General features: G+C 37.0%; 1 protein-coding gene across 1 annotated transcript in view; it reads right to left on the reverse strand.

Annotated features, from left to right (window-relative positions):
* The window catches only part of LOC124605419 (dnaJ homolog subfamily C member 16), a 172,365-nt gene that overhangs the window by 34,474 nt on the left and 123,897 nt on the right, over nucleotides 1-13,994 (reverse strand). The window contains exon 10 of the mRNA XM_047137074.1: nucleotides 8,918-9,187. Within this exon, the coding sequence (XP_046993030.1) occupies nucleotides 8,918-9,187 (270 nt within the window). The remainder of the gene's footprint in view (nucleotides 1-8,917; nucleotides 9,188-13,994) is intronic.

Raw genomic sequence — 13,994 nt, forward strand, 5'->3', positions numbered from 1 at the left:
ATCTGTGGGTGGCACAACATTTTCAGTGAGCATGACTTCTTGTATGATGCAAACACTAACATTATTAATAAAGCAGCCTAATTAAAGCAATGTATGACATACGTGAGCCATCCAAACTAAACCAGGTATCTAACAAGGCAGCAGTCTCTTGCTTCCCACATTACTATAATGGATGAAGTAACAAAAAGAATTAAAAGCTGAACCACAGCAAATAACTTACAAATGTGACTGAGACAAGTGCCTTTGCTAAGAGTACGTCATCGCAAGCAGTGCCTCCCCTGGGCTCATGACCATATTGGTTGGACCCTAGAAGGATGGAAGCATGTGGCAATGTCAGACAAGTCCCGATTTCAGTTGGAACAAGCTGATGGTTGGGTTCATATGTAGGCCCAAGTTTTCAACAAGGCACTGTGCAAGCTGATGGTGGCTCCATAAGGGTATGGGCTATGTTAAAATGGAATGGACTGGGACCTCTTGTCCAAATGGACTGCTTGGAGACCATTTGCAGCCATTCATAGACTTCATGTTCCCAAAGAATAATGGAATTTTTATGGATGACAATGTGCCATATCACTGGGCCACAACTTTTGTGACTGGTCTGAAGAACATTCTGGACAATTTCAGCAAATGACTTGGCCACCCAGACTGTCCAACATGAAACCCACTGAACATTTGTGGGACATAATCAAGAAGTCAGTTTGTGCACAAAATCCAGCTATGACAACACTTTCACAATTATGGATAATTATAGAGGCAGCATAGCTCAATATTTCTGCAGGGGACACTCAGTCCATGCCTTACTGATATGCTGCACTACGCTGGGAAAAAAGAGGTCCAACATGATATTAGGAGGTATCCCATGACTTTTGACAACTTAGTGTAATACCTAAAACAAATTACAGTCCTACATAACAAGCAAATAGGGTCTAAAATTTAATAAATTTTGTATCACAACTATATCCTGCCCCAGTGGTTTCAATTTGAAACCATTCATCAAAGCAGTAGTATGAACTCAAGAGACTTTTGCAATAGCTTTCGATATACAGTAAAACTTCCCTTAATGGACATTTGCCGATCTTTAACGGACAGACTCCTCTCAATAGTAGACATTTTAAAACTCTTCTGCAAAATAACATTAGCCCTTATGGTAAAATTCATTCGAATGGTGGACTTTATCAATAATGGATGCTGGCACTGAAATGTATCCCTCAACAACAATTGAAGCTTCTTAATGATGGTTTGTGTGAATGAAGAAGATGGTTGTAAATTAAATGGCAGCAATCATTATCACAAATTTCCATGTTTTGTTAAGTTAAAGTGCATACTGTCTCTGTCTTGAAACACGAGAGCTTATATACTGCAGTACTAAGATGTAATAAAAATGGAAGAGGTTAACACCGAATGAAAAGATCAAGATCATCAATGTCTACGAAAAGGAAAAGTTTAGTGCTAAAGACATGGCCACAATGTTCGCTACCGGAAAAACAGTTCAGTGGCTGTTTAAGCAACAAAGTGAAATTCTGAAATTGTGTACTGGAAATGATAACCTTGCTAGTAAATGCACTTTTCCCAATGCACCATGCATTATACACCATGCTCTATTTTATAATTTTTCATATTATAATAGTGTACGGACATTTTTAATGAAGTACTGTAGTTACAGATAATTTTTCACTAGTTTAGATATACAGAATACTGCTGTATGGCACTACTGTATGTACAGAATTGTATACTGTATCTTTCCCCTTTTCTCAATAATGGACACTTCTTACGAGCAGACATTTTTATTTTCCCCATAGATGTCCACTTTTCAGAAGTTTTATTGTACTTACTTTCATTTCACTTCACGCACATGGAAACAAGACAAGCCCCCCCCCCCCCCCCCCCCCACACACACACACTAAAAGCAACAACAACACGTTACAATCTCCTACAACCACATAGCACATTATTCTCCGTGCTGACTGTTGCTTTTAATGCTGTAAATGACTACTAAAATACTACAGTCTCTCTGTGGTTATGACGACATTAGTGTTCTTCTCTAATCTATTTAAAAATGTAGTGAGTTACCAAACGAAAGCGCTGGCACGTCGATAGACACACAAACAAACACAAATATACACACAAAATTCTAGCTTTCGCAACCAATGGTTGCTTCGTCAGGAAAGAGGGAAGGAGAGGGAAAGACGAAAGGATGTGGGTTTTAAGGGAGAGGGTAAGGAATCATTCCAATCCCGGGAGCGGAAAGACTTACCTTAGGGGGGAAAAAAGGACAGGTATACACTTGCGCGCACACACACACATATCCATCCGCAGGCCTTTACAAATGTCTGCTTGTGTCTGTGTATGTGCAGCTGGATGTGTGTGTGTGTGTGTGTGTGTGTGTGTGTGTGTGTGTGTGTGTGTGTGTGTGCGTGCGCGAGTGTATACCTGTCCTTTTTTCCCCCTAAGGTAAGTCTTTCCACTCCCGGGATTGGAATGACTTCTTACCCTCTCCTTTAAAAACCACATCCTTTCGTCTTTCCCTCTCCTTCCCTCTTTCCTGACGAAGCAACCGTTGGTTGCGAAAGCTAGAATTTTGTGTGTATATTTGTGTTTGTTTGTGTGTCTATCGACGTGCCAGCGCTTTCGTTTGATAAGTCACATCATCTTTGTTTTTAGATGTATTTTGCCCACGTGGAATGTTTCCCTCTATTATATTCATAAAAATGTAGTGAAATTTTTCTATCTGTTTACTCTCCAAAAGTACTTATTTTAACTGCTGCATATCTATCATAACAATACTGTGTATGTTGCTGTATATGCAGGATGCATCAACTGTATCACAAACACAACCAATATCCTACACTGAAAACACTGAAATTATATTGTAAATATAATAAATTTCAGCATGTTCATTTTAATAAATCTGCTAGAAACATCAAGCTTTCCTAGTATTTAACTCCATGATGGCATATCAGGCCTGCAACTTGGTGTAACCATTTCTTCTACATATATGTATACAAATGTACAAACATCACAAGCCAGCATATAGAGCATGGCAGAGAGTAACTTGTAACACTGTTGTCACTCACTTTCTTGTTCAACTTGCAATGGAGGGAGAGAAAAAGAGCTCCAAAAGAGCACTAATTTCTTGTATGTCGTCTTTTCATTTCTTATGCAGGATGTACACTGATGGCAGTAGTTGCAAATGCTGGTTCTCCTTTTTTCTCGTAAGTATTTCTAAAAAAGATCACCATCCCCCTCCCCCGCCCATGGATTCCAATATGAGTTCACTGAGCATTTCTGCAATATTTGCATGTTGAATGTACCTACCAGTAACAAATCTAATACCATGCCCTTGAATTATACTTTGATGTCACCTTCTAATCCAATGTGCTGGGGATCCCAAACACTCGCACAGTACTCTAGAATGAGTTTTGTCAGTGTTCAGCATGCCGTCTACTTCATAGATAAGCTACACTTTTCTAGAATTCTCCCAATAAATCGAAGTCAACGATTCCCCTTCCTTACTATCATCCCACTTCATATCACTTTGCAATGTTACATCTAGACATTTAATCAACATAATTGTGACAAGTAGGACACTACTAACACTGTATTTAAACATTACAGAATTGTTTTTCCTACTCACTTGCATAAGCTTGCATTTTTTATTTATAAGAAGCTGCCACTCATCTCACCTACTAAAAATTCTTTACATGTCATCCTATATTCTCGTACCAGCACTCAATGACAAAATTTTCCCATACACTATAGTGTCATCAGCAAACAGTTACATATTGCTGCACACCCTATCCTTCAGATCATATATATGTATAGAGAACAAGACTGTTCCTATCACATTTCCCTGGGACATTACTGACAACACACTTGTCTCTGAAGAGCAATCGCCATCCAAGACAACTGACAAGCTTCTATAACCTAAAAAGTCTTCGAGCCACTCATATATCCAGGAGCCTATTCTGTAGGCTTGGACATTTAATTAACAGTCTGCAGCAAGGCACTGTGTCAAAATACTTTCCAGAAATATAGAAATTTGCAATGTACCTGTTGTGCTTCATCTATGGGCACAGGATATCAGGTGAGAAGAGGGCAACTTGAGTTTCACAAGAGCAACACTTTGTAAGTCCATGCTGATTTGTTGGTAGAAGCTTTATGTTTCAAGGAAATATATTAAATTCAAATTTAGAACATGGTCAAAACTTCTGGTGCAAAATGATGTCAAGGATACTGGTCTTCAATTAAGTGGGTCCATTTTCTTATCCTCCTCATATACGGGAGTCATCTGTACTTTTTTTCCAGTCACTTGGGACTTGGCACTCAGTGAGAAGCTCACGATAAATTAATGGGCCAAGAGAAACAAAACTGGCGTTCTACAGACTGGGGGGGGGGGGGGGGGGGGGGGTGTAAAGTCTGACGGCAGGAGGAACAGGACTTGTGATTGGGTGAGTACAGGGTTATAAATACAAAATCAAATAGGGGTTAAGAGGGAGTCGGTTTAATAGTGAATAAGAAAATAGGAATATGGGTAAGCTACTATGAACAGCATAGTGAATGCATTATTGTAATCAAGGTAAACATGAAGCCCACACCCCCACAATAGCATGTTTATATGCCAACTAGCTCTGCAGATGATGAAGAGATTGAAGAAATGTATGATGAGATAAAAGAAATTATTCAGATAGTTAAGGAAGACAAAAATTTAGTTGTGATGGGGGACTGGAATTTGATAGTAGGAAAAGGAAGAGAAGGAAAAATGGTAGGTGAACATGGTCTGGAGGAAAGGAATGAAAGAGGAAGCTACCTGGCAGAATTTTGCACAGAGCACATATTACCATAGCTAACAATTGGTTTAAATACCATGGAAGAAGGCTGTCACCTGGAAGAGGTCTTGGAGACACCAGAAGGATTCAGACTGATTATATAATGGTAAGACATGAGATTCTGGAACCAGATTTTAAATTGTGAAACATTCCTAGGGCAGATGTGGAATCTGATCATACTTTATTGGATATGAACTGTACATCAAAATTGGTGAAATTGCCAAAAGTTAGGAAATTAAGGAGATGGGACTTGGGTGAGTGAAAAGAACCAGAGCATGTTGAGAGTTTCAGAGTGAGCGCTAGGCAATGACGATAGGGAAAAGGCATACAAGAAGAAGATGAATGTGTAGCTTTGAGAGATGTAGTAGTAAAGGCAGCAGAGAATCAAACAGGTAAAAAGACAAGGCCTAGTAGAAATCCTTGGACAGAACGTAAGATACTGAATTTTAAGTGATGGAATGAGAAAAAATTAAAATGCAGTAAATGAAGTTGGCAAAAGGGAATACAAACACTAAACAATGGAACTGACAGGAAATGAAAAATGGCTGAAAAGGAATGGCTATTATATATAGTGGAAAGATAGACACCACCTACAAGAAAATTAAAGAGATCTTTGGAGAAAAGAAAAGCAACTGTATGAATATTATGAGCTCAGATGGAAAACCAGTCCTAAACAAAGAAGGGGAAACTGAAAAGTGCAAGGAGTATATATAGGGTCTATCCAAGGGAGATGTACTTGAGAGCAATATTACAGAAATGGAAGAGGATGAGTATGAAGATGAGATGAGAGACATGATACTGTGAGAAAAATTTGACAGAGCACTTAAAGACTTAAGTCGACACAAGGGCCAAGGAATAAATGACATTCCGTCAAAACTACTGATAGGCTTGAGAGAGCTAGACACGACGAAACTGATCCATGTGGTGAGCAAGATATATATAATAATACCAATTCCAAAAAAGAAAGGAGGTGCTGACAGTTTAATAAGTCATGGTTGCAAAATACTAACATGAATTGGTTACAGAAAAATGGAAAAACTGGCTGAAGCCAATCTTGGGGAAGATCAGTTTCAGTTCTGGAAAAACGTGGAACTCGTGAGGTAATACTGACTATGACTTCTTGTAGAAGAAACTTAAACAAAGGCTGAACATCAACAAAAGGAAAACAAGGATAATAGAATGTAGTCCAATGAAATCAGGTGATGCTAAGGGGATTAGATTAGGAAACGAGACACTGAAAGGAGACAAGTTTTGTTATTTGAGAAGCAAAATAACTTATGCTAGCTGAAGTAGAAAAGATATAAAATGTTGACTGGCAATGGCAAGAAACGTGATTCTGAAGAAGAGAAATTTGTTAGTATCAAATACAGATTTAAGTGCCAAGAACTCATTTTTGGAAATATTTGCATGGTGTGTAGCCATGTATGGAAGAGTAATGTGGCAATAAACAGTTTAGACAAGAAAAGAACAGAAGCCATTGAAATGTGATGCTACAGAAAAATGCTGAAGATTAGATGGGTAGGTCACGTAGCTGATGAGGAGGTACTGAATAGAACAGAGGAGGAAAGAAATGTTTTGGCACAACCTAATTAGAAGAAAGGATCAGATGACAGGGCACGTACTGAGGCATCAAGGGACCACTGTTTTAGTACTGGAGGAAAGTGTGGAAGGTAAAAATTGTAGGAGGAGACCAAGAGATCGAAACAGTAAGCAGATTCAGAAGGATATAGATTGCAGTATGTTTTCAGAGACGAAGAGGCTTTTACAGGATAGAGTTGCAGGAGAGCTGCATCAAACCAGTCTTTGGACTGAAGACCACAACAGTAAGGGGCCTATACTGAAAAGTATTCATGGTAAAACTTAACTGGGATGCCATCTGGACATGACGATTTATTTGTTTTCAACTGTAACAGTCGCTTCTCAACACCAGGAATGCCTATTTCTACACCATCCAAACAGGAGTCTGCATGATGGTCAAAAGATTTTTTGAAAATGGAACTTAAGCTATCATTTTGCTGTCTTCTAATGCCACACAAGATTGGCTGATGAGTGGCTAAATAGAAGCCTCTGATCCACTTAGCGATATTATGTAGAACTAAAATTTTCTCAGGTTCTTGGCAAGTTCTTTCACTAACATTTGCTGGTGAAAATTTTAGCATGCTTCATGCTTGGTCTTTTTATAGACACATGAATTTCTACTAATTTTTGCCTGTCAATATTTCTGCATTCTTTTTTGAACTGAGAATGCAACAATCTCTATTTCCTCAGCATTTTACACAAGAAATCGACTACATCCAGTTACATGAATGAAATCTCATTAAGTACACTATTCTGATTTATAATATGAAAGAAGAAAATTACAATAAGAGGAACAACATTTTTTGTGATGATGATAATAAAATAGTAGTGTAAGGTGGGGTAAATCTGACCTAGTAATTTCTTGTGGCTATAAAATGCTTATCCGGGGTCGGATATTAACATCATGTACATTAAATTATAGGTAATATAAAGGAGCAATTGTTTGCAAAATATTTTTGTTATACCATAAATAGTATTTGATATCGGTATTTTAAGAAACTTCCATTTTTTCCATATGCAAAAATGGTGGGGTAAACCCGACCCCCTATTTGTTTGGCTGATTTTGCCCAAAAATAGTTCTAAATGAACGGTTTTTTTGGGAAATGCTTATAAGCAATTATGTTTTTTACATAAATGAACAAAATGTATTAAAACAAATAACAATGTTTAGAGTACTAAATGAACTGAAAGTTAAATGAATGTAAATTTTAATTGAAAAAAAGATGATTTCATTGCACAGTGGTGCAACAGCAATGTCGATCTCAAAATGTTAAAATCACGAGCGACAGCTTGTACAGACATTCCCATTTGCATTGCAGCAACTGCTCGGCGAATATCGTTTTGATTGCATTTTGTTGTTTTTTGTTTGTAATTTTTCATACCATTTCCCTAAAAATAAACAAAAATTCACTTTGTTTCCATAAATAAATAATTTCATACACATAAACAATAAAAAATATACGGTCCGATTTACCCCACGATTTAGCGGTTGGATTTGTCATTTAACACACACAGAAACAATTTAGATGAAATTTCCAACAAAAACAATACATACACTAAATAGGTCACTAAATGCACTACTAAATCACTTACCGTTTGTTTTGCAATCACTTTATTTAATAAAGTAAATCTAGTGATGCAATTTGCACAAAAATTAAATTGAAACAGTCGAAAACACAATTGTCAATTGAGTGTCTAAATTTCAATTACAGCAAAGTTGTCAAGGTGACATTTTCGTTATTTCGAATGCTCTATATGGTAACACTAATGCGAAATTGCTCCGCTTTGCCGTTTCTCACAAACAGAGTGTGGTCGAGTTTACCCACGCGGTCGGATTTACCCCACCTTACCTTATTAAAAATTTAATTTCATGTTTGATAGGTTACAGAATAATAAACAATTGACCATATAACACACTCCAAAACTGATATGTATATTCACTTTTCAGGTAAGGTGAGCAGTCAAGACATCTCAAATCATCTGCTTGCAGTAAACTAACATAAGAGATGGTACAGGATAGAGCGAGTGTGATTAAAGCCAATTCCAAGTTTAAGAAGCTACTCCATTTGTAATGAACTGAGTATAGGACATGTCAAAGGAGACCTTTGTAATGGATGGGGCCACCAATAATGATATCCAGGTTAATGCCAAGGGCTTAACTAGTGGTTGAAATGATGCCTTACAAAAATAATGTCCTGTTTTGAACATTACTGACTCAAATAACATCCTTCTACATTTATTAGAACTACATCTAGAAACAAGCTGCTGATAAATACTATCCTGTGTGTCAGCTGAATCTATCTGTGGGGCTCATCAGCAATACAGTCAAAGCAACCACTTGGATTCATAATAAAGTATCTCTCTCTTATGGAAACAAACTCATTACATAGTAACCATAACTACACTACAAAAGATATGAAAAAAAAACCTTAACTTGGACTCAATGGGTTACAAATATAACATTTTCAAACACTTCTCTTAAGTAAAATTATGGTAATCAGAAAGTAGCTTACTTGCGATACGGCCAGACTGTTTTGTGAAATGCAGCTATAAGTTGGTTGCGGGACTGTGTATCAACTAGAAGTACAATTGTACGACAACCAGGTTTCAAAAGGCGAACCATCCCATTGTATGTTTCAGCTCGAAGTTCGTGTAATCGTAACTCCGGTGTTGTTGGCTTTCCAGTCTTCTTCAGTGTTGTAGTTTCATAATTTCCAGTCTCTGGTTTTGGAGCTGCACCATTTGTACACTGTTTTTTTCGGATGCTTTCTTCCTCAAGTCGGCTAATGGAAAATGCACAACACTTTAATATGTATGGGTATTGTTTCAAATAATTTTACATTACAATGAAACTCACATCCAATTCTGAGCCACAAAAGTATTTAGATTTTTGAAATGTCATGATATTTATATGCCTTTCTTTAATTTATCTAGGATTTTAAGCTATTACCAATGTGTTATTAAAAAAATCACAAAGCATAAAAATGTTAACTGAGTAACTGTATTTTTATGTAAACAATATGTTACTTATATATAGCATTATGTGAGGTTCATTAAGGAAATTCAACCTTGCAGGAGCATATTTTCAAATTCTCATGAATGTAGCATCAGAAGCTTACCTGGTGCTCAATAAATCATATGGCCTCTCAGTTACCTTTGAAATCTCTTCAGCCCCTGCCATAATCTAGTATTTTATGGATTGTTTACTACATTGTGTTCCAAAATGTTCTGCACACCTTGGTCAGATCTTAGTCACAACTGAGAACCTCACGCTCTTGTTCCGGGCACTAGTAGCAAAAGGACTAAAAAGGAAGGGAAGTTATGCACCACTGAAAACGTCGGTATGGAAACTGAGGAGTTGAGCTGTCCACCATGGTGCCACTACCAAGGTGATGTGTCATCAGGGGGACACCCTGAGTATTATTCGTCCCCGGACCAGCCTGAGTCAGTTGTAATGCTATTTGTGACATCTATGTGGATTGGCATATTTGTCTGTTTTACAATGTTTACATTCCAAGTTCTGTTAGCAGATGAACTCTGCTATTGCACAAACTGGTTTTTGAGGGGCATGCTTATTTAAAACAGCTCGCTTGCATCGCGTCTAAGTTTTCTGTAACCGATTTCATTTAGTTAAGCAAACTGGGGTGGTACTCAGTTTGTTTTGGGTGTAACTCATGTTTAAAAGAAATTATTTTTTGATGACTGTATGTCTTGTGGATTACTCACAAATATTTTTCATTTCTAACAGCACTAAGAAACAATTATTAGGATGGCACTCAGCATGACCCGTTCACAGTTTAGTTGGAATCCAAACAGTGAAAAACAAAATCTGGACTCAAGACCTGATGAAGACAACTAGCACATTTGTTGAAATATTGTGTAAAGAGAAAACCACAATATGGCAATCCCAAAAACTTGTAAACTATCAATTTTGCCAAGAAAGCCTGAAGGATCACAAAAGACATTATATGCGCAAGACATGGATTATTTCAAGGAGAGCCAAATTTTCATCCACTAATTTTCATGCGCTTTTTCTATATCACATTTCATCTGAAGTCAGAGGAGAACTATGACTCAAATTATTGAAAAATGACATAACAAAACCTCTCACTGAATGAAAAAACTTGACATGTATTGCTAAAGATATGAAAAATAAACTTTGTATCAAAACAAAAATTCTCCTGAGAAAGCTATAAAGTTATGAGACAGAACTGCTCAGCTGTACTTATCTCAGCAGAAGTTCACAGACACATTTACAGCAAGTATATACATTATCCTACTTTGTGGAACTAATAGTTCCTTTATTAGGGAGAACAGAAAGATAGATTTGGGAAGGTTGAAAAGGAAGGGCAAATCACTAAGACCCCTACACGAAATCTCCCTGCTGCGAGAACGAGGGGACAGGGACCCTCTAATCTCATCCTGCGATATGAGTGACTTGTCCTTCCTTTCTTGTTTCACCTTTCCCAATCTACTTCTTTCTCTCTCTTGCGGAAGGAACTACTAATCATGAAAAACAGCTTAAATAGTTATGAGGAAAACAATTACCCAGGTGTGTGTGGAGAGATTGGGGGGTGATGAGGAGAGGGAAAGGGCTCATCCTGCGATATGAGTGACTTGTCCATCCTTTCTTGTTTCACCTTTCCCAATCTACTTCTTTCTCTCTCTTGCGGAAGGAACTACTAATTGAGAGATTGGGGGGTGGTGAGGAGAGGGAAAAGGGGGGGGGGGGGGGGAGAGAGGGAGAAAGAGAGAGAGAGAGAGAGAGAGAGAGAGAGAGAGAGAGAGATAATTTATAGAAGAATGGAAAAACTAGTGGCGGCTGACCTAACCTCAGGGAACATAATTTGAGTTCCGGAGAAATGTGGGAACACACGAATCAACACGGACTTCAGAACTTATCTTACAAGGTACTTTAAAGGAAAAAAACCTATGTTTGTAGCATTTATAGATTTAATAAGAGAGCTTTTGACAATGCTGACAGGCATACACTCTTTGAAATTTTGAAAGTAGCAAGTATAAAATACAGAAAGTGCAAGGTTATTTAAAACTTTTTCAGAAACCAGACTGCAGTTATAAGTGTGGAAGGACACGAAGGGGAAGCTGTGATTGAGAAGGTAGTGAGGCAGGTTGTGGCTTCTCTCCAACGTTGCTCAATCTTTTTGTTTAACAAGCAGTAAATTAGAACAAGGAGGAATTCCGAAAGGGAACTAATATTCAGGGAGAAAACATAAAAACACTGATATTTGCCGATAATATTATAATTCTGTACACAGGAATCGAAAGAGCTGTTGGACTGAATGGATAGTGTTTTGAAAAGAGGTTATAAGATGAATATCAACAAAACTGAAGCAAAGGTAATGAAATGCAGTTGAATTAAATGGGGCAATTACATTAGCAAATGAGAACCTAAAGGTAGCAAATGAGTTTTGCTATTTGCGCAGCCAAATAAATGTTGATGGCTGAAGTAGGGAGGTGTAAAAAGTAGACTGGCAACAGCAAACAAAGCAATTCTCAAAAAGAGGGATTTGTTAACATCTAATACCAATTTAAGAGTGGATCATCAATACAGTGTATTTCAGTTTTTAATATATCTATGTTTCTCCAAGTACTGACAAAATAATGAATACATGTATTTGTCTAGAGTGTAGCTTTGTACGGAACTGAAATGTAGACAATAATCAGTTCAGATAAGAAGTGTGTGGAGGCTTTTGAAATGTGGAGCTATAGGAGAATGCTAAAGACTAGACTAGTAGACCAAGCAAATAATGATGAGGTACTGAAGCAAATTGAGGAAAAAAGAAATATATGACACAACTTGATTAAAAGCAAGGATCGATTCAACGGCCACATCCTGAGGCATCAACGAATCATCAGTGGGGTAACGGAGGGAAATGTGTGGAGGGGGGGATGGGGGGGGGGGGGGTGTAAGAGGTGAACTGGGAAGCCATACTATGAATACAGTAAGCAGGTTCAAATGGATGAAGGTTGCAGTAGTTCGCTGGCCATCTCCATTACCCTTTCTTTTGGGGTTTATTGCCCAGTTATGACCCTAGCAGCTCAAGTCTGAATTCCTTTGATGCATGCTGTAATGCTTATCCTAGAAGGACTAGAAATATTGGTACAGTGTTCTAGAAAATGTCATGCTAGCATCTTTATGCAGTTTCCAACAACCCTTCCAACAAATCCCCGCCACCCATTTGTCTTCCCTGCTACCGATTTCACCTATTCATCTCATTTCGTATCACTTTTTAGTATCACCTATCAAAATTTAAATAATGTAAATGGGTCCAACAGTTTACCACTAACCTTTAAACCAGATACCACTAAAATCTCGCTTTCCAGGTTTCGTTTTTGCTCAATTCACAAAATTGGTTTCTGAGAAATTTCACACAAATAATCTGCCATCTGATAATCCACTTTCAATATTAGTGCATCAGCATAGATTCACGAAAACTCACTTCTATAACACACAACTGCACTTACTGATACAAAATGTCATGCAAACAGAAGATGCAGCTTGTAATGAAACAGGCTGTATTGGGTCATGTGGAGTACCTGATACAGCATGTTTTGTAGTACGCAATGCATGCTAAAACAGATGTCGGTAATGTGTAAGGACACTTAGTGAATAAGGTCACTTAGTGCAACAGTGTGAAATAGTTGTAATGAAAATGTTAAACTGTGTTACAGAGCAATAAATATATGTTCTTAATCAGGTAAAGTAATACAGTTAGGATAAGTCATTATCACTTTGATATGAATTTCAGGATGTTTTGGCGAGAAAGAACACGTTCTGGAATCAGTATTAATAGCGTATAAATGTTAGTAACCTCCTTCATTCAGTTTTGTAATTGTAGTTTGATGAGTAAAATTCACTGTTTGCCGTAATGCAAATTAACTGTGTAAACCATTAATTTTCGAAAAGCTTAACATTTATATATCTTCGCAAGTCAGGACAAAATATTCTCATGGAAATCATCAACCAAAAATCTGCAATTAAACTCTTAATTAATGTTTCTGAAACATTCTATAGAGAAATTCAGAGCAACGTCCACTTATTATGAAAACTAGAGAATATTCGTTTAAACTGGAGATATAACCTGATTCAGAAAGACGATCTGTATCACAAATAATGTTAGAAGAACGATTCATTAATTTTCTGTTACACAACTTAAAGATTTTGTGATGTACGTAATTATTCCGCATTTTAGCCTTCAAATGTTGTAAAATGCATTTTTGAATGTTCGAATTGTAATTTTTTTATGTAGAAATATTACCAGTTCAAAATTGTTTCATAAAATTGCATAATTAATTAAATTACATAAAGATATTCGAGAATGTTCTGGACTGAATACTAAGAACTTGATTGTTAACCGTATGTATGTTTCAAAATTGCACTTCTAAAAGATTGTTAATTTCAGAAATATGCATTATTATTGTACTCATTTTAATTTCTACTAAAACTCTGTAATGTCAGTTTCTGCTGGATTAACTTATTGCAACTGTAACATCAAACATGTAATAACATAATAATCTCAAAGAACATAATTGTTAAAAGATGTATAAATACATCTTGTTCAAAGCCTT

The sequence above is a fragment of the Schistocerca americana genome, chromosome 3, assembly GCF_021461395.2.
Source record: "Schistocerca americana isolate TAMUIC-IGC-003095 chromosome 3, iqSchAmer2.1, whole genome shotgun sequence".
Lineage (NCBI taxonomy): Eukaryota > Metazoa > Arthropoda > Insecta > Orthoptera > Acrididae > Schistocerca > Schistocerca americana.